Below are 25,273 nucleotides of genomic sequence, written 5' to 3'. Positions count from 1 at the left end.
TCTCTCTCAGCATTTGAAAACATCTTCAGTATCCATCTCTTTTACCATGTCTTCAATCATACCTACTTACCTCTTCTCAACCAGCAAGTGTTCCACCCAACAAATATCTACTGCTTCCCCAGAAAAATAATATCTTGCACTATTTATGTTGCATGAAAGATGCAATACATGCAAGTTATTTTTAACTCCTGCAACTTCAAAACATTTTCAGATTTTGTAGTTGGATCTAGCACATTGATTGTTGTGCGTTGATCAGATATGTTGCAATGTACAAGCTTCTTCTGTTCCTCTTCTCATTGGAAACACATTCTCATTGAACACTGTTTTTGCATTCTTCCAAGCATTCCCACCCTCCGCTCGGGCTAAAGACTCATTTTAGTGATCACATACTTATCTGGCTCAAATCGTCTAATTCATTCCATGCAGTTCTCTCCATAGTAGGTGCTTCCTCCATCCTCAAGGCACAAGCTAAGCTTTTTAAGATAATAGTGTAAATCTGATATCAGCTGTGGATGGCACACTTAACCTTGAGTCAGGAAGTTTTACCTTCAAGTCCTGCTCCAGAGACTTGGGCATGATAATCTAGGCTGATAGACTTCAGTACTGAGGGAATACTGCACTGTCAGAGTTGCCATCTTTTGGGTATGTTGTTAGCTCAAGGCCCCATTTGCTTGCTTGAATGAGTGTAAAATAACCTTTGGTATTATTTTGAAGAAGAAGAGTTATCCTTTGTATCCTGAGTGATCATCAATCCGTATAAATAAAAGTAAGATTACCAGTTTCTTATTATTTTGCTGTTTGTGAGAACTTGCTATGTAAAAATTGGCTGCTGTGTTTCTGCATTACTTTGGTTTCAGTTCCTACATTACAACTGTGGTGCTCTGTACTGTGTCCTCCAAATGTCTTTCTTGCACAAAAATAATATATAAAATAGCAAGACAATGATGACCAATCTCCTGGATGGGCAGGGCTTTGCAACTTTATTACACAAGGAATAAGACTTGGCAGGGGCTGTATTCTGAAAACACCCTTACCAATTAAGAATCATGTTCCATTTTCACTAAATATTTTATTCTATAGTTTAAAATATTATGTGGTTATTTGCTTATGAATGTAAACCTCCTGTACTGTGTTTCCTCTTTTGACATATCTCACAAATGTAGACACCATGACCAACAGGGTATATAAAGTGTAGCTCATTTCATATCAAATTTAAGCAGACACGAGAGACTGCAGTTTAAATCTATTAATAATCTATATGTATTCTTAATGTGTTGCCCTATCTTAAACATAATGTATCTCACTAACAAATAATAGGACAAACTTTCAAGTTTCTACACTTGAAGCTATGGGCCATCTGGAGAGATGAGTAAAAATTGTAGATCAATCAAATGAGACCAAAGTAAATCCTAATGGAGACAGCTTATCAATTTACTCAGGCATCTTGTGATTCTTTCCTATGTGACCAGTAGCCTCAGATGCAGAATCAGATAAATCAACCCAGAAGTCAGCTCTGTAATCACTCATACTTTTTTTGCATAGGGCAGGGGTCATTGGGAAGAGGTCCATTTGGCTTTTGTTTACAGTACTCATACTGTACCACTCAATACTGAGTATTTATTACTCTTTCAGTGAGATGCAGATTCACTCAAAACTGGTCATATTCAAGGATTATTTGTTTCTCCTTTGTTCGATATTCTTCCCTTCACCTTTGTATGGATTTCTTGCTGAGTCATGATGAAATATTGTCATGCAGTAGTTGCATTCAAGCCCAGCTCATGTGGAGAGATCACACACGTAACAGGTTCAGTAACTGGTTGGACCCTACACCGGTATAGATGGTTTTGTAGAGGTTAAAGCGCATGTATAGGTCACATTGTTGTATCCCAGGAAGCATTTTAATAGAATGGCAATAGCCTGATTTAAAACTATAAAACATTGTGCTTTTCTCTGTTGTGACAAATCCATGATTAATCTGACTTCTGTAGTCACCTTTTGCTTTCATTTGCCTCTGCCAAATGAAAAGCCACAGAATTCACTACTTTGGCAGGCGCAGTAGTGTAGTGGTTAGCGTAACGCTTTACAGTGCTAGTGACCTGGGTTCAAATCCGGACGCTGTCTATGAGGAGTTTGTAGGTTCTCCCCGTGTCTGTGTGGGTTTCCTCCGGGTGCTCTGGTTTCCTCCCACATTCCAAAGATGTACAGGTTAGGAAGTTGTGGGCATGCTATGTTAGCGCCAGAATAGTAGCGACACTTGCGGGCTGCCCCCAGAACACTCTACGCAAAAGATGCGTTTCACTGTGTGTTTTTATGTACATGTGACTAATAAAGATATCTTAACTTATCTTAAGTCTGAATGTAAAACATGGGAAATCTGAGAAAAAGTAGGTAAGAAATGGGAATAACTTAAAGCTGCACATTGTAAACTGCCTGGCAAATGTGATTTCATCTTTGTAGCCATTTTCAAAGATCGAAACATGTCATATTTAACATTTGTTCAATCTATAGGTCTAATGACATTTTGCCCTATAGCCGAGGCAGGTCTGTTTCTCCACCGCTATGTGGAAACCAAAATACCTGTCAGTAATGTGTCACCAGTCATCTTAAGTGAGAACAAAGGAGACATCTTGTACCTATTGCTAAAGCAGCCTTGTTTTTTTGTCACAAATGGGTAAGAGACCTAATGGTTCTTGATGTCCCCACTGCAATACATCTTCCCTGTTAGAAGCTTGCCATCTTATGTTGCACTTAAAGAAATCTACCCTACAAATGCTGTAATAAAAATGGCTCAGTTAGTGACTTGAATCTGCACCCAGATGAATGTTCCCTGCTGCTCTCGACTGCACATCAAAAGCCCTTCCCAATGATCTTCCCTTCCATCCATTCAACCAAAAATCCCCAATCATAAGACCATAAGACAAAGAGCAGAAGTTGGCCATTCGGCCATCGAGTCTGCTCTGCCATTCTATCATGAGCTGATCCATTCTCCCATTTAGCCCCACTCCCCACGCCTTCTCACCATAACCTTTGATGCCCTGGCTACTCAGATACCTATCAATCTCTGCCTTAAATACACCCAATGACTTTGCCCCCACAGCTGCCCATGGCAACAAATTCCACAGATTTCACCACCCTCTGGCTAAAGAAACTTCTCCGCATCTCTGTTCTGAATGGGTGCCCTTCAATCCTGAAGTCACGCCCTCTTATACTAGACTCCCCTACCATGGGAAACAACTTTGCCACATCTACTCTGTCATGCCTTTTAACATTCGAAATGTTTCTATGAGATCCCCCCTCCTTCTTCTGAACTCCAAAGAGTACAGCCCAAGAGCCATCAAACATTCCTCATATGTTAACCCTCTCATTCCTGGAATCATTCTAGTGAATCTTCTCTGAACCCTCTCCAACATCAGCACATCCTTTCTTAAATAAGGAGCCCAAAACTGCACACAGTACTCCAAGTGAGGTCTTACGAATGCCTTATAGAGCCTCAACATCACATCCCTGCTCTTATATTCTATTCCTCTAGAAATGAATGCCAACGTTGCATTTGCCTTCTTCACTACCAACTCAACCTGGAGGTTAACTTTTATGGTATCCTGCACGAGGACTCCCAGGTCCCTTTGCATCTCTGAATTTGAATTTTCTCCCCATTTAAATAATAGCCAAATAATATTTCTTCTACCGAAATGCATGGACCATACACTTTCCAACATTGTATTTCATTTGCCACTTCTTTGCCCATTCTCCTAGTCTATCCAAGTCTCTCTGCCAACTCTCCGTTTTCTCAACACTACCCACCCCTCCACCTATCTTTGTATCATCGGCAAGTTTAGCCACAAAGCCAATTATTCCATAATGCAAATCGTTGATATACAACGTAAAAAGAAGCGGCCCCAACACAGACCCCTGCGCAACACCACTGGTAACAGGCAGCAGCCAGATGGGATCCCTTTATTCCCACTCTCTGTTTCCTGCCAATCAGCCAATGCTCTATCCATGCTTTTATGTTGTTTAGCAGCCTCATGTGCAGCACCTTGTCAAAGGCCTTCTGAAAATCCAAATACACAACATCCACTGCATCTCCTTTGTCTAGCCTGCTTGTAATTTCCTCAAAAAATTGCAATAGATTGTCAGGCAGGATTTCCTTTAAGGAAACATGCTGAGTTCGGCCTATCTTGTCATGTGCCTCCAGGTACTCCGTAACCTCATCCTCGACTCCAACAACTTCCCAACCACCGATGTTAGGCTAACAGGTCTATAATTTCCTTTTTGCTGCCTCGCACCCTTCTTAAATAGCAGAGTGACATTTGCAATTTTCCAGTCCTCCGGAACATGCCAGAATCTATTGATTCTTGAAAGATCATTACTAAAGCCTCTGCAATCGCTATAGCTACTTCCTTCAGAACACGAGGGTGCATTCCATCAGGTCCGGGAGAGTTATCTGCCCTTAGACCATTCAGCTTCCTGAGTACCTCCTCGTTGTAATTGTGACTGCACGCACTTCTCTTCCCTGACACCTGAGTGTCCAGTATACTGCTGATGCCTTCCTCAGTGAAGACTGATGCAAAGTACTCATTCAGTTCCTCTGCCATCTCCTTGTCTCCCATTACAATTTCTTCAGCGTCATTTTCTATCGGTCCTATATCTACTCTCGCCTGTCTTTACTCTTTATATACTTGAAAAGCTTTTAGTATCCTCTTTGATATTATTTACTAGTTTCCTTTCATAGTTCATCCTTTCCTTCCTAATGACCTTCTTAGTTGCCTTTTGTAAGTTTTTAAAAGCTTCCCAATCCTCTATCTTCCCACTAATTTTTGCTTCCTTGTATGCCCTCTCCTTGCCTTTACTTTGGCTTTGACTTCTCTTATCAGCCACGGTTGTGTCCTTTTTCCATTCAAAAATTTCTTCTTTTTTGGAATATATCTGTCTTGCACTTTCCTCACTTCTCACAGAAACTCCAACCATTTCTGCTCTGCCATCCTTCCCACTAGTGTCCCTTTCCAGTCAACTTTGGCCAGTTCCTCTCTCATGCACTGTAATTTCCTTTACTCCACTGAGATACCGACACATCGGATTTCGGCTTCTCCTTCTCAAATTTCAATGTGAACTCAATCATGTTTGATCACTGCCTCCTAAGGGTTCCTTCACCTTAAGGTCTCTAATCACCTCTGGTTCATTACACAATACCCAATCCAGTACAGCTGATCCCCGAGTGGGCTCAACAACAAGCTGTTCTAAAAAGCCATCTCGTAGACACTCTACAAATTCTTTCTCTGAGATCCAGTACCAACCTGATTTTCCCAATCCACTTGCATGTTAAAATCCCCCACAGTTATCATAACATTGCCCTTCTGACAAGCCTTTTCTATTTCCTTTTGTAATTTGTAGTCCACATCACGGCAGCTGTTTGGAGGCCTGCATAACTGTCATCAGAGTCCTTTTACCCTCACAATTTCTTATCTCAACCCATAAAGATTCTACACCTTTCGATCCTATGTCACCTCTTTCTAATGATTTAATACTATTTCTGACCAGCAAAGCCATGCCACCCCCTCTGCCTACCTGCCTATCCTTCCAATACACCGTGCATCCTTGGACATTCGGCTCCCAAAGACATCCATCCTTTAGCCACGTCTCAGTGATGGCCACAACATCATACCTGCCAATCTGTAGCTGTATTTCAAGATCAATCCCTGCAACTCCAGATTAAACCAATCATTGAAGGATGCTGTATCCCAGAGGGTTCGTTGATACTCTTTAGACAGGTCTCTCATTAACAAATGAAAGGCCCTAATTTCTGTATTCACCAGCTATATCAGATGCCTAAACGTGAGTGCAAACACTTTGGCAGTGGACAGAATAAACATTCAGAATGTGCATGGTCCATCTCATTGGTGGATTGTTGGTGCGTCCATCTTGTTTAGTTGACTGTATCTGTTTTATTTTATCTATGGGAATCTTATCAGCCTAGATTAGCATGTTGAAAAGAATATACTGGGAAGATCCTGTGTTTAGACTGGGGAGACAATGTTAGGGGCATATATGCTTTGACCATGGTAATCTTTGAGATTGAAGTTTAGAAGAGCTCAAAAATCTTAAAACCACAAAATACATGGAAGAGTCAATATGGACCTGGGTTCTTTTAGATAGCTTCTTGGGATTTGTATCAGGATGGGAGAGAGAAGAAAAAACTTGACAGAAGCACCTACATTATCAAAGCATTAAAACCAAATTCCCATTTAATTTATAACATGACCAAGAGGTTCAGGAGAATGCCTGAGTAGTTTTTAAATATGTTCCACTCCATATGATGTTAAATCAAGTGTTGTAACACAGGAAGGACCTATTTTTACTTTCCAGAATTAGATGGCAAGTATGGTGTTGCCAGGACACAAACAAAATAATTGCATGCTTTAAGTTGTTTCCTAAGCTAAATGTGACATAATCCATATATAACATTTAAGATATAATCCATCACTCACACTGAGTCTGATTTCCATGCTATGAATCTTTGCAAAGATCTTGTGCAAGTTAAACCTTTTAAGTAGGGGTTTAAAGAGAACTGTTTGAAGATTAACTTCTTTAATGAAGCAGAAAATTATGCACACTGTGAAAAAGAAATCCTTTGCAGATTGTTATGGGTGCAACAATGTAATTTCAATACAAAGGAGAATGGAACCCATAGAAATTTGTAGGCAACCATTAGCAATGTTCTGTGCATGACAGCCAGTCCTTAGACAACTTAAAAAAAACAGCCAATTTTTTTAATATTGCAAGGTCATTTTTCAACCTGGAAGCAAGAATTATTTCTGGACAGTATCAGAAATAGGTATTGCCATCTTAACTGACCTGATTTACCATCACGTAATCAGGATTTAAGTGAATGCATTTATTAAGATTAAGGGGCAGGCTGAATTTCCCCAAGGGGGTTCTCCTAATCGATCGCCATTACTATAGGAGAAGAAACATGGGCGCTTTTAAGGAGCTACTTAAACAACTGAAGTGATGTTTGTACAGCTGTTCAGTTTTTTTGTGTCTCTTCTGCTAAAATTATAATGAAGAACCTGAAAATTGCACTATCTAGCATTCTTACAATTCTTTTCTCATAATCAGTGAGATTTATTCGACAATTACATTGGTTTGTAGTATACTTCCTTATGCTGGACTGTGAACCCCTGGCACTGTGTTAATTGACACTGATTTCAAGATCACAGAATAGAGTTACAAATTTTTCGTGATTGCCTTCTTTTGGCACAGTTTTTCTCTCTCAGAGTAACTGGTGCAAAAGCTTGTATAATCTTATATGCGAATTGAGTATAGCATTACTTATGCCTTACAATCAATTGTGTTAGTTTTTCAAACTAGTATTAGATGCAGGGCTTGTCCCCAGTGTGAATTAAACAGCATTGGGAGTTTCTAATAAATTTGTTTCCTAGAAAGGTCTAAAAATTAAGCTGGATCTTTTGACCACTAGGGCAGTAATTAGCTATGCTATGAAACATGAATTCTTCTCCAAAATCAATAAAGAACTAATTGCTACAATATAATTGGCAAACATTTTACGTATTTGAAGTCATTTTCTGATACTTGAAAAAGGTTACTCATGGGTGGTGGATTTGCATGGGTAGAGATTTCTCAAGTTATAAGTCTTAAATATATTGTTTTTTTTATGTTTCTTTAATTATGTTTCAAAGCACTAGTAGATTTTGCATCTAGCGATATTCAAATATGTTTCAAAAGAAATATGAGACACAGGAGGCACATTTCCATCCAGTTTTAAGAGTAATTTTCTCCAGAATCTCTGATACCACCCAAAAGGAATTGTAATATCACAGACAAATATTAAAGTTGAGAATGGAAATCAAAATAAAAACTGCAGATACTGGAAAACTGAAACAAAACCAGAAAATGCTGGAAAAACTCAGCAAGTCAGGCAGTATCTGTGGATGACTTTGTCTCTGAACATCAATTGTTTCTCTTTGCATAGGTGCTGCGTGATTTCTACCGTTAACTGAATTGCCATAACTTTCTTTTTCTGCTATTTTAGCAGCAACATATTTAAAATACATAGGTTGTTGAAAATAATGGATAGAGGAAAGTCTCATGGTTTCTCATTTTCTAAACAACAGTTTCAAAATGAATAACTTTTCACTTCTGTGCAAATTATTTCAAATGCAATAAAATCAATGAAAATCTTGTTGCTGCGCTAACTAAATTTTGTGTAGAGCAGGCAACATTAACCTTGTTTTTCATGTGCATGTAACCACAGAAAAAACATTCCCCTGCTTTGGTATTAATCTAGCAATCTTTTTCGAGAAAGTCCACAAATGTGACTTGAATGGGAAATAAAAACACGATAGAACCATAGAACCATAGAACCATACAGCACAAAACAGGCCCTTTGGCCCACCATGTTGTGCCGTCCATTAAACCACCCTCATACTATCTACCCTTTCCTCCCGCATATCCCTCTATCTCACATTCCTCCATGTGCCTATCCAACAAACTCTTGAACCTGTCCAATGTATCTGCCTCCACCACCACCCCAGGCAGTGTATTCCATGCACCAACCACTCTCTGGGTGAAAAACCTCCCCCTGACATCTCCCCTGAACCTCCCACCCATAACCTTAAAGCCATGCCCCCCTCGTCTTGAGAATTGGTGCCCTAGGGAAGGAGGCGCTGGCTGTCTACTCTATCTACTCCTCTCAATATTTTATATACCTCTATCATGTCTCCTCTCATCCTCCTCCTTTCCAGTGAATAAAGCCTAGCACCTTAAGCCTGTGCTCATATTCCATACGCTCTGATCCAGGCAGCATCCTGGTAAATCTCCTCTGCACCCTCTCCAACGCCTCCACATCCTTCCTATAATGCGGCGAGCAAAACTGAACACAGTACTCTAAGTATGGTCTGTAGTAGTATCCACTACAAGCTCATGGACTCCTATGGCCACCTTATCATTTCCTCCACCCTGCCTCAATAAGGACACCACATCATTTTCCCTAGTTTATTTGTTTCTGTCCTCTCTGTTCTGACAACGTCACCATCCATTCCAGTGCTTCAGGTATGTCTTCTTTTGACATCTACTATGGTTTCCCTTCCTTCATAGCTGATGATGCTCTAATTTATTCAGTTCTATCTCCTGTACTACTGCTCTCACCCATCTCCTTCCAGTCAGAGCAAAGATAGGGTTGTCAGCTTCTCATCAGTGTCCACCTTCAACCGATCATCCTCTATAATTTCCAGCAGCTCCAATGTATATGCTACGTCCAGACACATCTTTTCACTTTGCTGCCCTTCAGCATTCCAAAGGGACCAATCCCACCGCAGGTGTTTGGATGCCTTCACTTTACCTCACCATGCAACAGCAGGAGATGTGACACTGGTCTTCTTACCTATTCCCTTCCTGCCAAGCAGAGCCTAAATCGTCCTTTCAGCTGAAGTGGCAATTCAGTTGCATTCATCCAATCTAGTTTACTGCATTGAGTGCTCATAATGTGTTCTCCTCTATATCAGAGAAATCAAACACAGATTGGTGACCAGTTTGCAGGACACTTCATTCTGTTTGCAAGCGTTATCCCAAGTTTCCAATTGCCTGCCATTTAATGTTCCAAGTATTCCTACTTTGAGTGTTCTGTCTTTGGCCTGTCATTGTGTTCCAATAAAGGCTCCTGCAAGCTGGGGGGACTGCACTTAATCTTCTGACAAGACACATAACAGCTTTCCAACATTTTATCTCATGTTTCCAGAATTCACGTTTTTTTTTTCCCCATCTTCAGGTCATTTCAGATTTTCCTGACCTCCTATTTCACACTCTCCCGGATGTAGTTTTTATGATTAATTAGCCTTTAGCACCTTCTTAAGAGCTGGCTTCATTATTTGTTTTGCCTCCAGCCCTCTTAACGACTTCCCTCTTATACGCTGCTCTTCCCTGCTTTCTCAACAATTCACAACTTGAATTATCTCTCACTTTTCCCAGTTCTAATGAAAGGTCATCAACCTGAAATATTAACTCTGTTCTTTGGCTGACCAATTGAGTATCTCTAACATTTTCTGTTTTATCTCACCTTTCCAGCATTACCAATATTTTGCTTTTGTCTGTTTTTGGGAGATTGAGACAGAGGTATGGTTCTGTGATAGTACAGAGGGACTTCACCTCGCCTCAGAGAAGTGAAATTGGTCTATGCCAGGGAATTCAAATGCATGCCCCTAAAGTAATTAAGTAGGACTTAAAAGGGGTTATTGGAAATATTGCCAATCAACAAGCTGAAACATTAGTTCTGTTTCTCACTGCTCAGATGCTGCCTGGCTTGATGAGTATTTCTAGCATTGTCTTATTATTTCAGATTCCCATCATCTGCAGTTTTTGACTTTTTTTCTAAAAGGGCTTGCTGTTTCATTATGAGCCAATGTTGTGCTGACGGACTTGGACAAGTTTTAGCTCTGTAATCTCTGTGAACTTTGATCTGGGAATTCCAGGCATAGACTGTGTAAATGAAGTAAGAAATCTCCCACTCCCAACCTTCTCCAGGTCCTCCAGTTTACAATCCATCAGCCAATGTTAGCTTGAAGAATTCTTATCATTTGTTTTCTAAATAGAGGCACGCTTTTGAAAAGGGTATTTACAGTTAATATTTTCTATATAACCAGGTGTTCCAATGGATTTGATCGTCATCGACAGGATTGGGTGGATAATGGCTGTCCTGATGAGGTGCGTGGGTCTGAAGTAGAGTTGAGATGTGTAATAAAACAAAATTAAAATTATAATAGAATTTTATTATATTCTCCACCTCATTAAATCATGTTCATGAAAACCATTGAGTGTAACATTACTAACTATATTAATGGCATTGAGGCAAAAGGATGGATGGTTTTTAGCTATAAGATGAGGCCTATCTAATCCTATTAGACAGTTGTGCCCAGTGTTATATTATGATAAATGTCGTGTCCAGACAATGTCTCTAGTGGTAATTTTGTAGACTTAATAATGCCTCAGAGTGGTTGTTTCATGAGAGTAATTGGTTTCTACAACTTTGCTGGAGCTGAACTGCTTTTCTTCTGCTAGTCCGATGATAAGACCTGTGACATCTCGCCTGGGGAAATGACTCGAGCTTCTTCAGCTACGACAACAAGCCTTGCAACGTCAACTTCAAAACCCAAAATCCCAAGCACCACATCCACAACTGCCATCACATCTGGCCTTCCTACTTCCAGCTTAACTACAGAAGGTATGCGGAAATCAAACCTAACTGCAAATCAATCAAACCTAACTGCAAATCAATCACCAGTCATAGAATATCATGGCAACTGAAAATATTTTTTTGTCAATATCTTATTTGTAGAGCTTATATATCTGTTTTTAAAGAATCTGTTATTCTACACAGTTTGCTTTGGTTAGAAATTACCTGGGTTTCACAAGGTGCCCAGCAGAGGTTATAGAAGTTTTTCAAGTTAAATAGCAGTCAGGCTGTGTGGGATAACATCAAGAAATTAGACACAACACTTACACTTCAATCAGTGGGAAAGTATGGTTAAAAAGACAAATGAGATTACATCTTCATGTTTACAACTGGGCCAATTGCTCTGCCAGTTCTTGGCCAGTATTCAGATTCTGGCAACAAGATCATTGATAATGAATGATTACGTGCATCTACAGAAGTGTGTTTTCCGTGTTCAGCGAGTAACAGCACCAATAATGTAATCCATGTGTTAATTCATTTTTAATGATTTTTTTCATATTTATGAAGTTTTTTACTCTGGAGAGTTTCATCTATGTGAACCACTGAAGAAAACTGATTTTTTTTTTTGCAATTAAAGATCTTCTTGAAGCTGGTGAATATTCTACTCCTGCACATTTTCATAACACTTTCAATAAAACCATTGATTGCTCCAGGGAAGATGCTACATTAAACAACACAGAAGGAGGACTATCCTGTCAGTCCCATGCCCTCTCTTAGTTTCAATAAGACATATATTGACTAAAGTTACATGGATTATGATTTGAATCATAAATATTTAAAATAGATTAGACATAGTGTAGGCTTCCCATTTTGTATATCTTTTGTCCACAACTGAACCAAAACAAATATGACAGTTAACAGTAGATAAGTGGAATGTTTAGCTGCTTATAACTTGACTTACTGAATTTACAGTCAGTCAAGACTCTATATTATCAAGCTAATAAACCCTCACAGTTTTTATATGGCAGGAAGAGCACTTACACACCAAGAATCCCATAGCTTGTTTCTAGTTTTCAAGCATTTGACTTCACACTGCTCAACTTTAAAGTTTGGTTATCAAGCAGAAACCACCCAATTGTTGAGCATTTAGCATTGGAGACATCTATGAGGTGGCTGTGGATGTTAGGCACAGTCTATACTTAAATTAAAAATCCATTTTAATTATACTCCACCTACACATACTCCCAAACTGAGCCTCACTTCATCTCTTGACTCCATGCTGCTCCTTTCTGTGGCGATCTAACTCAACTACACATTATATGCATGGATTCCCAAGCTCATGATGATCTTCTGAAATCAGAATTTTGTATCCGTGGCCCACAGGTCAGGGACAGTGTCTCTAGAAAATTAACCAAGATTGAGGGGAATACTTCCTTCAACAAAATGCAGTTAGTTAGAAGAATGAAGAAGATGAGAGGCTATTGTGTAGGAAAGGAAGTATTAATCGATAAGAAACTCTATTCCTTTTATTGCAAAGGGGTCAGTGATGGAGGCTGTGAGAATGGTTCATAGGTAGAATAATGGAAGGTTGGAGGTGAGGAAATACTGCCGACTGTTACTACACAGTGATGGATCGTTTGGGAGTGTCAGAGGCTGGGTGTTCTGACTCCCCACCATCTACAAGGCACATGTGAGAAGTGTGATCGAGTTGGTGAATGCAGCTCCAACAACACTACAAGAACTTGACATCATTCAGGGCAAAGCAGCATATTTGATTGAAACCCCATCCAGCCCAGTAAATATTTACTCCCTCCACCACCAGCACACTGTGCTGTAATATGACGTGCTATCTAAAATGCACCAGAGTTATTTATCGAGGCTACTCCAACAGTGCCTTCAAAATCTTTGACTTCTGCCCGTGAGGAGCAAGTGAATTGCAAAAGTTTCCATCTGAACTTTCCTCTCCAGGTCATCCTATCATGGAAACATAATCCAATTCATTCATTGTCACTAAGTCTGATGACAATGAAGGAATTGAATCTGATCTCTCCAGCCAACAACACTTCAGGAATAGCTTATCAGAAGGTTTGAGATGGTTTCTCAAGGATAATTAGAGGTATGCAATTAGTTCCTGGCCTTAGTAACAATGCCCCCATCTTATAAAGAAATTATAAAAGATGCTTTGTTATAATAACCACCTATCTGAAAATATTTCTTCCAAATTGAGTGTTTTAACTCAGACTTGTGAGGGACCATACTTAAACATGCAATTTAATTTTCTCCTAATTATACACAAAATTTATTCAAGGATTGCAAATAATTTGGATGAGGTAACATTTTATTGGTTATATCTTTTGAAAATGTGCATTGATATGCTTGGGGAATGCTATTTGAGTTTTGATTTGTGTACCCCTCAATGGGTCGATATCCTATAATCCAAGGCATGTAATAGCTGTCGCTAACTCTCTTAAAATACATTGGTATTGGTATTGGTTTATTATTGTCACTTGTACCGAGGTACAGTGAAAAACTTCTCTTGCATACCAATCGTACAGGTCAATTACAGTGCAGTTACATTGGGTTAGTACAGAGTGCATTGGTGTAGTACAGGTAAAAACAATAACAGTACAGAGTAAAGTGTCACAGCTACAGAGAAAGTGCAGTGCAATAAGGTGCAAGGTCACATCAAGGTAGATAGTGAAGTCATAGTCCATCTCATTGTATAAGGGAACCATTCAGTAGTCTTATCACAGTGGGGTAGAAGCTGTCCCTAAGTCTAGTGGTACGTGCCCTCAGGCTCCTGTATCTTCTATCTGACGGAAGAGGAGAGAAGAGAGAATGACCCGGGTGGGTGAGGGTCTTTGATTATGCTGGCTGCTTCACCAAGACAACGAGAGGTAAAGACTTGGACTCTAAGGAGGGGAGGCTGGTGTCTGTGATGCCACTGGGCTGTGTCCACAACTCTCTGCAGTTTCTTGCGGTTCTGGACAGAGCAGTTGCCATATCAAGCCGTGATGCATCCAGATAGGATGCTTTCTTTTGTGCATCGATAAAAGTTGGTGAGTGTCAAAGGGGACAAACCAAATTTCTTTAGCCTACTGAGGAAGTAGAGGCGCTGGTGAGCTTCCTTGGCCGTGGCATCTAAGTGATTTGATCAGGACGGCTATTGGTGGTATTCATTCCCGGGAACTTGAAGGTCTCAACCCTCTCAACCTCAGCACCGTTGATGTAGACAGGTGTATATACTGTACATCACCCCCTTTTCTGAAGTCAATGACCAGCTCTTTTGTTTTGTTGACATTGAGGGAAAGGTTTTTGTCATGACACCATTCCACTAAGCTCTCTATCTCCTTCCTGTACTCCGACATCACTATTTGAGATATGGCCTACAACGGTGGTGTCATCTGCAAACTTGTAGATGGAGTTAGAGCAGAATCTGGCCACACAGTCATGAGTGTATAGGCAGTAGAGTAGAGGGCTGAGGACACAGCCCTGTGGGCACCAGTGTTGAGAATAATCGTGCCGGAGGTATTGCTGCCTATCTTCACTGATTGCGGTCTGTTGGTTAGAAAGTCAAGGGTCCAGTTACTGGGGGAGGTGTTGAGTCCTCGGTCTTGGAGTTTGGTGACAAGTTTGCTTGGGATTATTGTATTGAAGGCAGAGCTGTAGTCAATAAACTATAGTCCTAACTTAGGTATCTTTTTAATTCTCTTACAGATGATACAAAGATTTGCTCTGCATCTGAGGGACAATGGAGGTAAGTATTGTATTTTATGAATGTGTGTGTTCATTTTCTGCTGAATCAATTTAAAGCACCCTGTGGCACTTAGCCAGATTTCAGTATGGATTTGATGACAATAAGGACACTGCTTGTTTACAGGAATCTTTTCTAATATATATATATATAGTACCTTACAAGATATTTCGCAGTGTTTCAACTTTGCCAAGACTCAGCCTATAGCTTCAATAAAAATTGAATTCAGAATGGAGACTGGTGCCCATATCTGATGCATGGTGTTCATATATTTTATCAGAGTTACACATTGATGTATTGGATTTAAAAATTTCAAAGCAGTTTTATTTTGAACATCTTATATCTAGTAATACCACAATTTCTGCAGCAATGTGTATGAGTGATTAAGAAGGCAAACAGTATGTTGACTTTTATTACAATGGTAAAGAAGTTGCTCCAATTCTACTCATGCTGGCTCTCAATTATAGTGAGTTCTGCTGAATCCTATCAAAGGCACAAAAGGGCCATTTTTCCTGGGAAACACCAAAGCTCCCTTGACAATCTTCAGTGTTTTAAAGGCCCTGGTGAAAAAATCTTGTCTCTCTACTTCGAGGCGACACAGTGGTACAGCTAGCACGAAGATGCTGCCTCACAGCTCTAGCGACCCAGGTTCAATCCTAACCTCAGGTGCTGTCTGTATGGAGTTTGCACATTCTCCCTGTGACCACGTGGATTCAGAAGAGATTCTGCAGATGCTGGAATCTGGATGCACACACACAAAAAGTGCTGGAGGAACTCAGTAGGTCAGGCAGCATCTACGGAAAGAAATAAACAGTCGACATTTCAGGTTGAAACCCTTCATCAGGACTGGAAAGGAAGTCCTATCCAGTCCTAATGAAGGGTCTCAACCCAAAATGTCGACTGTTTGTTTCTTTCCATAGATGCTGCCTGACCTGCTGAGTTCCTCCAGCACTTTTTGTGTATGTTGGACCACATGGATTCCTCTGGTTTCCTCCCACATTCCAGAGACCTTCAGGTTGGTGGATTAATTGGCATGGTAAATTGACCTAAGTACATAGGAGTGGTAGGATTTGATGAGGAGACATTAAACAGTTCAGACTGATATTCTTTTGAAATTAGAAAAATGAAAGGAGATTTCATTGAAATGAGGAAAATTCTCCTGGGGTTTGACAGAGTCGATGCATAACTGATGTCTGCTTTGTCTGAGGTGTCGAAAGCCTGGAGTCACATTTGTCAAGATAAAAGGTTGGCCATTCAGAGGAGAAGTTCTTTCACCCACAAACTAGTGAATTCTTTAGGACTCCCCATCCAAGTGGGATGTTTGGCCACAGTCACAGAGTATGTTCAAGACAGAGATCTGTGGCTTTTTCGGACAATACGGGAATCAAGGGATGTGGATGAGTACAGAAAACTGGCACCAAGATAAAAGATAAGCTGTGTTCTTATTGAATGGTGGAACAGGTACGATGGGCTAATTGGCCGACTTCAGCTAAAATTGTAGAACATAAGGACAGTGCAGCACAGTAACAGGCCATTCGGCCCACGATGTCTGTGCCGAACATGATGCCAAATTAAACTAATCCCATCTCCCTCCTTACCCTGCCTGTTCATGCATCTGCCTAAATGTCTTTTAAATGTTGCAATAGTATCTGCTTCCACCACCTCCCCTGGCAGCGCGTTCCAGGCACCTACCACTCTGTGTAAACAAAAGTTGTCTCATAAATCTCCATTAAACATTCCCCCTCTCACCTTAAAGTGATGCCCTTTGGTATCTGACATTTCCACCCTGAGAAAAAGATTCTGACTATTTAGCCTATCCATGCCTCTCATAATTTTATATGCTTTGATCAGATTAGCCCGTCAGCTTCCAACGCTCCGGAGAAATGACTTCAAGTTTGTCCAACCTCTCCTAATAGCTAATACTCTCTAATCCAGGCAACATCCTGGTGAACCTCTTCTGCACCCTCTCCAAAGCGTCCACATCCTTCCTGTAATCTGGCAACCGTATCTGGGCAGGCACGGTAGTGTAGCGGTTAGCATAAAGCTTTACAGCGCCAGCGACCCGAGTTCAATTCTGGCTGCTGTCTGTAAGGAGTTTGTACGTTCTCCCCGTGTCTGCATGGGTTTCCTCCGGATGCTCCAGTTTCCTCCCATATTTCAAAGATGTACGGCTTAGGAAGTTTTGGGCATGCTATGTTGACGCCAGAAGCATGGTGACACTTGAGGGCTGCCCCCAGAACACTGTACGCAACAGATGAATTTCACTGTGTGTTTCAATGTACTGTACATGTGACTAATAGAGATATCTTATAACTGCATGCAATACTCCAAATGTGGCATAACTGAAGTTTTATACAGCCGCAACATGACTTCCCTGCTTGCCGACTGAAGATGGCAAGCATGCCATATGCCTTCTTTAGCACCCTATCCACTTGTGTTGCCACTTTCCAGGAACTATGGACTTGCACCCCAAGATTCCTCTGTACATCAATGCTCCAAAGGGTCCTGCCACTTACTGTATAACTTCATCTTACATTTGATCCACTAAAGTGCAAAACCGAACACATCCAGTTTAAACTCAGGATCAGAAACAGAATCAGGTTTAGTATCACTGACATATGTCATGAAATTTGTTGTTTTGCGGCAGCCATTTGCCATTTCTCTTCGACATTTCCAACTGTCTATATCCTGCTGCGTCCCTTGACAACCTTCCTCACTATCCACAACTCCACCAATTTTTATGTTGTCTGCAAACTTACTAATTAGTCCACCTACATTTTCATACAAATCATTTATTTTCATATATATATATATAGATATATATATCTATATATATATATATATATAGATATATATATATATATATGTATATATATATAGATATATATATATATAAAATATATAGACTGATCCCTGCAGAAGACCACAGGTCACAGGCTTCCAGTCAGAATAACAGCCCTCCATCACTAGGCCCCCTCTCCTCTGACCTAGCCAATTTTGACTCCAGCCTACCAAGTCACCATGGGTCCCATGTGACTTAATCTTCGGGATCAGCCTACCATGAGATAGTTATGACCTACTGCAGAAATCATCAAACAGACCTACTGTAGAAGTGGTCAAACTTCAAAGAGCAGATGGAGAAGATCACAAGATCACAAGATCACAAGATAAGGGAGCAGAAGCAGGCCATTCGGCCCATCGAGTCTGCTCCAAGGAAAAGGGAAAAAGAAATGGGGTGGGAAAAAAAGAGAGGAAAAAAAAACTATTCTAATCCCATTTGCCAGCCTTATCCCCATATCCCTTGATACCCTGACTATTTAGATATCTGTCTATCTCCTCCTTGAATACCCCCACTGATCTGGCCTCCACTGCTGTGCGTGACAAGGAGTTCCACAATTTCACCACCCTCTGGGTAAAGAAACTTCTCCTCATCTCTGTCTTGAAACTGTACCCTCTAATTCTAAGATTGTGCCCTCTGGTCCTGGACACGCACACCAAGGGAAACAGCCTAGCCACATCTACTCTATCCTTACCTGTCAACATTTTAAATGTCGCTACGAGGTCCCCTCTCATCCTTCTGTACTCCAGCGAGTACAGTCCAAGAGCCGACAAACGCTCATCATACTTAAGCCCTTTCATTCCTGGAATCATTCTCGTAAATCTCCTCTGAACCCTCTCCAACGTCAGCACATCCTTCCTAAGATGCGGGGCCCAAAACTGCGCACAGTATTCCAAATGAGGCCTCACTAGCGCCCCGTAGAGCCTCATCAACACTTCCTTACTTTTATACACTATACCTCTCGAGATGAATGCCAACATAGCATTCGCTTTCTTAACCACCGATCCAACCTGGTGGTTAACTTTTAAGGTATCTTGTATGAGTACCCCCAAGTCCCTTTGTACTACCGCACTATCAATCTTCTCTCCTTCTAGATAATAATCTACCCGCTTATTTCTACTTCCAAAGTGTACAACTGCACATTTCTCAACATTGAATCTCATCTGCCATTTCCTTGCCCATTCTCCTAAACTGTCTAGGTCCCTCTGCATTCTTTCTATTTCCTCTATGCTCCCTACTCCTCCACTTATCTTGGTGTCATCCGCAAACTTAGCCACACAACCATTTCTTCCATCATCCAAATCATTGATGTACAAGGTAAAAAGGAGAGGCCCCAACACCGACCCTTGCGGCACACCACTAGTAACCGGTAACCAACCAGAACGAGATCCTTTTATTTCCACCCTTTGCTTCCTGCCAACCAGCCAATTCTCCACCCATTTTGCTACCCTGCCCATAATTCCATGACCTCTCATCTTATTAATCAGTCTCTTGTGAGGCACCTTATCGAAGGCCTTTTGAAAGTCTAAATACACAACATCTACCGCCTCTCCCTTATCCACCCTACCTGTGACTACCTTGGCTCCCAATTTATCATGAATAAACCACCATGCGCTGTAGAGCTAAATAGTGTAAAAAGTGTTATTGGGATTATCTCTTTTTGTGAACTACTTTAGATATACTACCTAAAACACCAATCCAGACCTCTGAACAACAACTACAGGATTTGAAGAGGTGAGCTGCACAATATTTCAGCCTTCATCCCCTTAGATAACACTGAGCTCGCAGTGCTCTGTACTATTGATCTTAGGGCTCTCTGCTTAAATAGACAAGCTTACCATGGCAAACCTCAGGAAGTTATCCTTGTATGATGTCAATGAAAGTTAATATCATTCTCCACTTGTTACCAGAACTGCAGAGCCTTTCCTGTTTTGATAGATAGTCCTTGCACTTCAGCTTGCCTCAGTTACTGTCTATTGTCTAATATCACCTTAAGTTTTAATATACTTGACCTAGCAGTTCATCCTGTAATTTTTTAATTTCAAATTGGAAGAAAAGCCCTTAGACTTTACGCAATTCTTATTTGTTACATAATCTACTGACATGGAAAGCTCAACTCTAAGAGTTGCAGACTTCTTGCAGTAGAGGTCCACCTTGATAATCCAGATAATCTAAGCTCGTCTCTACACCCGTCTCAGGCTGAACACCTGGTTGCAATTTAAAGGATGGGACTTCTGCATATCCTTAACAACCCTCTGGCACCCGTCCTAGACTGATCTAACCCAATCTTCCAAAATGGAGCTGCAACCATTCTGTCCAACATTCCATCAGGCCCTAAGTGAGGTGAAATAAAACATTTCACAAGTAGATCCACATTTCCTGGGGAAGTCATTTTAATGCTAGAAAAGTTAATCTATATTCTCTGAAATTCAATTACTTATTCTAGTAAAAAAAAAGGACACTTACACCAGGTCTCAGCTGGAGTGAGTTCTGCTGAAACCTATCAAAGGCATAAAAGGAAAGATCTCCTGGGGAAACAGAAAACCTCCTCTGACATCCTTCCTTATCTAGGTGAGTGCAGGAGAACATCTATTCAAACCAACATCATCCCTCATCTGAATATAAAAGTCTAATCTCATTGGAAGTAAACCCAATGGAACTAGGTTCCGACCCAAATTCCTGAGCATCTCCAGCAAAAATCTATCTTAATCTCTCTGTGGTCAGGAATTTTTGGTCCAGTGTGCTTGTTGAAGGAGTATTTCACATCAAATGCTGTATTGTGCGGCAATGCATTGATACTGTTGCTAGGTTCCACAAAGATATTGATGATTGCCTCATTTATTTTCAAATTAACTCATCTTATTTGATTTTGTGGTGGATTCAGCTAAACCCAATAGTTAGAAGAGTCACAGATTATTTTTATATCATAAACAAAACTGACATTTATTACGCATCCTTGCTTTTCTGAGGAGGTGTTTGAAACAACTGAGTAGTGTGTTAAGCCTCTTGAGAGCACAATCTGTTGGTGTGCAATTGGATGCTACACAGGTATGGATGGCATATTTCCTTCCCTAAAGGAGATTACTGAACCAGTTGAATTTTTACAGCCATGCACATTGTGCCATGGAGAATTAGTATTGATTTCCTTTCTTATAAAGTGAGTTTTACAGGGTTGTGCCAGTTGTGCACAGCTTCACGTTGAGCAGATGCAGGCTGAGTATAGAATCTTTTGCATCTTCTTGCAGTGTGTCATATTTTAGGATCAGAAGGAGACCTGACTTCAACATCAATTCCCTCAGAATCAGAATTAGAATTAGGTTTATTATAACTGTCGTGAAATTTGTTGTTTTGTGGCAGCAGTACAGTGCAAGACACAAAGATATAAAAATTACTATAAGTTACAAAAATAAATAAATAGGACAAAAGAGGAATAATGAGGTAGTGTTCATGGATTCATGGACCGTTCAGAAATTTGATGGCAGAGGGGAAGAAGCTGTTTCTGAAATGCTGAGGTGGGTCTTCAGGCTCCTGTACCTCCTCCCTGATGGTAGTAATGTGAAGAGGGCATGTCCCAGTTGATGAGGGTCCTTAATGATGGATGCCGTCTTCTTGAGGCACCGCCTCTTGAAGATGTCCTCGATGGCAGGGAGGTCTTCTCTTATTTGCATCTGTGCTTTTATTACCCTAAGCTTTTATTTACATCTGATCCATACATGCTCGCCTAGAAACTAAAAGAAGATCTTCTTCAGAAAAGCCTCAAAAAAATTGATATGAGAGCAAATGATTAGGTGAGCTCCGTAATGGAAGCTTTTGGTGTACGGATCCTTCTATAACTTGTAGGAAACAGATCAGAAGTATAAATAAGGAAGACACAAAATGGTTGTGCATTTCCAGGAAGAGGAACCTGGAAGTCATCTTTCCCCAGAAATAATTTTTTTTGTTTGCAATGACATTATGAATTCTGCCTCATTTTAAGCACTCTTTCACTTCATTTATAAGATAATCATAGAGTCATAGAATCATAGAGTCATAGAGCTATGCAGCAGGCCCTGCTGCCCAACTTGTCCATGCTGACTAAGTTGCCTAACTGAGCTAGTCCCATTTGCCTATATTTGGTCCATATCCTTCTAAACCTTTCCTATCCATGTACCTGTTGTAATTGTACCCCACTCTACCACTTCCTCTTGCAGCTTGTTCCATACATGCACCACCCTCTGTGTGGAAAAAGTTGCCCCTCAGGTCCCTTTTAATTCTGTCCCCTCTTACTTCAAACCTATGACCTCTAGTTTTGGACTGCCCTACTCTGGGGAAAAGGCTGTGGCTATTCACCTTATCTGTGTCCCTGTAGATTTTATAAACCTCTGTAAGGTCATTCCTCAGCCTCCTACCCTTTAGGGAAAAAAAGGTCTTAGCCCATCCAGCCTCTCCTTATAACTCAAACCCACCAGTCCCAGTAACATCCTCGTAAATCTTATTTGCTTCCTCTCCAGTTTAATGTACAGCTATTACATGATGTCCCAGCTCATGTACTCAATATCCTGACTGACGAAGCCGAATGTTTTTTTTCTATTCACTGTCTTGTATAATTTATGTATAATTTATATTCTGTGTGTTGTCTGAACCTATGTGCCTGTGATGCCCCTGCAACCAAGTTTTTCAATGTATCTGTACCTCGCCATACTTGTCCATAATAAACTCAACTTGACACCACGCTGTCTACCTGTGTCACCACTTTCAAGGAATTATGTATCTGCACCCCTAGTTCTCTCTGTTCCAGCACTCCCCATGCCTTACTATTTACTGATCAAGATAAGTATGAAAATGACTGCTACTGAGCACCAGCCCTTTAGAAGGAATAGATTAAATAGTGTAAGGAGAAGTATATCATTGTTATGTATTTAGCATTTATATAAAATTCAAACAAAAAGATGGTACACCAGCCAATAATGTCAAATGGTTGTAATAAACAAATGCTGTGTCCAGTACTACACTTTGTCATGGAATATTTATCTCTAGATCCTCCATGAAAAGACATTTTTATTGAATATGGTCCACTTCCAAGTGAGATCCTCTTATTTGCTTCTATCATTCCTGTTGTAGTTTGTAGGATAGTGGTCTCTACCTGAGTTACTAAATTTAAATCAAATGCAATTGCGTCTTTTTGGGGGGAAAAAAGCCAAGAAAAGTGCAAAAAAAGGACTTTTTTTCCTCAGCTCGACAGTAAATTATTTTCTTAGCAAAGAAAAATCCAATTTAAAACACCATATGAAATATATTTTCATGAGCATTTTTACCAAAATGGTGTTGTAGTTGCTGCAGTTAGCCCTAGAAATGTTTTCATTTGCACAGTGGGTGTTGACAGCGTCACTGGGAATACTAACTTTGAAGGGCTTAAAAGATATTGATGTTGGAAGGTATCAGCCTTGGATAAAAGTGTGTGTTCTTGCCTCTAATCAAAAGGTTATGTGTAATAACCCCACATCAAAGGCTTGAGTACATAACCCAAGGGAGTGTTATGCTGTTGAAGGTGCTGCTTACAGATGAAATGCTAATCTACAATCTTTGATGGAGAGAAAACATCATAAAATAAATATCTAGAAAGGTATGCAAATATAGCCAATTAGATAGTCTACAATGTATCCAAAGGTTAAATTTACAGAGCATGTCCAAAGGATCTTTTCAATATGACACATTTATTGCAGAATTGATCTTAAAAGCAATAGCAAAATATGCAAGAATACCAGTGTCCTAGAATTTACTCAGTTTATACTGTGGTGCAATCTAAATATTGGGTTCAAGTGGAAGATGCTGGAGATCTGAAAAACAGAGCATTCTGAACATGCTCAGCAGGTCAGGAGTACAGTGGAGAGAGAAACAGTTCGTGTTTCAGGTCTGGTTATGGTGCATCATCAGGATTGTTCAGGTTAATGTTGCAAACGCACCATTGTTCATAAAATCACAATTTTTAAGTGGTAGCGGGTTCTTCATGAGCTGGAAAGCAAACTAAAAATTGGCTGACATAAATCAGTTTGTGGCCCAGATTATTTAAATTCTTGGGGCCTCACTTGCATCCTGCTAAGCAGCTCTCTGTCTGAAACTGTGGAGAAGAAGGCACGCAGCCAGCTTCAGACTCCTTAAACCACCGACTGGAACCACTGTAAGGTACTGCATTTACGCAAGCAAGTGGAGATTGAGACATTTTGTGGTCAGGGGGTAATGGAGTTGCCCTGTTACATGCACAGAACTATTGCAGAACAGTTTTGTACCAGTTAGATTTGAAAATATATTGCTGGTGGTCCAGTCCTCTCACTAGAATCTAATAATTTAGTTCAGTGAATATGAAAGATGACTGGTGTATATAGCCATGTCGCTGGAAGGCAGTACAATTGTTTCAGTTTATGAAAGTGCCAAATCTAGCCCATAATAGCCATATTGAATAAAACCTTTAGGGTAATGCAGAAACATTCTGAGTTTCTTTGTCATAACTAGGGTTCTCATTGAATGAACTAATAACTCTGCAATTAGCTATGTTGAATATTCAACATATTTCCAAAGTTATTGATAAATCCTTGAATCACATACAGTAATTATTCATAGGCTTGAGTAATTTCAGATTAGTTCTATGAATGAGCTGGAATATTGATTTAGCTGCCATGGGCCAAACATTTGGAGAATAGTTGTTTAGCAGGCAGTGGGATGAACTGGACATTCTATGTGCCAATTATTCTGCTGACTGTTCCCATGATGAAGTTCTGTCAATTATTGCTCTGCTGACCTGATGGCCTCAGATCTTCTGTACTCAAGCATCCAAAACTCTGGTGCCCGTATCACCTCTCTACCCCTTGATCTTTGGTCCAGTAATAGCTCAGTTTCAATATCTCCCCATGGTATCACCCTTCCCTATCTCTGTAGCCTCCTCTACAACTCTCTGAGATCTTTACACTACTCCAACTTGGCCTCTTGTGCAATTCTATTTCAGTTGTTGCACTGTTAGTCTCCAGTTGAGTGGTGTCTTGGCTTTGAAATTATTTCTCTGAACCTTTTCCCAGTCTATCTCTCTCCCCTCCTTTCAGACTTTATTGGATCCTATCATACAGCTTTGTTCAGCATCCCAAAGTCCAGTAAGAATCCTCAAGTTACAAAATGGTGGCTGCAATGTTTATTGAGGGGAATTAAAGTAATATCATTGCATTGGACCTGGCTGTTTCCACCATGTTTCGTGCTCACACTGAAACCATGTCGTGAGTGGAATAACGTCACTTTTGTTATAATTGTACAGGGGGTTGGTGATGCCACATCTGGAAAACTGCACATGGTGTTGGTCCCCTTACCCAGAAAAAGATAGGATTGGAAACAGTCCAAAAGGAGATTCACCAGGCTAATTCCTGGGATGAGAGGGTTATCCTATCAAGAGAGGCTAGACAGTTTGTATCTCTACTCCTTGGAGTTTAGAAGAATGAGATGGGACTTTCTTCAAACATATAAAGTCATGAGG

At 40.4% G+C, this 25,273-nt stretch overlaps 1 protein-coding gene across 1 annotated transcript in view; it reads left to right on the top strand.

Moving 5' to 3' along the window:
- The window catches only part of LOC127570634 (plexin domain-containing protein 2-like), a 348,836-nt gene that overhangs the window by 271,826 nt on the left and 51,737 nt on the right, over nucleotides 1–25,273 (top strand). The window contains 4 exon segments of the mRNA XM_052016376.1: nucleotides 10,656–10,716; nucleotides 11,071–11,233; nucleotides 14,903–14,916; nucleotides 14,918–14,942. Of these exon segments, the coding sequence (XP_051872336.1) occupies nucleotides 10,656–10,716; nucleotides 11,071–11,233; nucleotides 14,903–14,916; nucleotides 14,918–14,942 (263 nt within the window).

The sequence above is a fragment of the Pristis pectinata genome, chromosome 5 (genome assembly GCF_009764475.1).
Source record: "Pristis pectinata isolate sPriPec2 chromosome 5, sPriPec2.1.pri, whole genome shotgun sequence".
NCBI classification, from domain to species: Eukaryota; Metazoa; Chordata; class Chondrichthyes; order Rhinopristiformes; family Pristidae; genus Pristis; species Pristis pectinata.
This window is presented reverse-complemented; position numbering and strand designations above follow the sequence as displayed.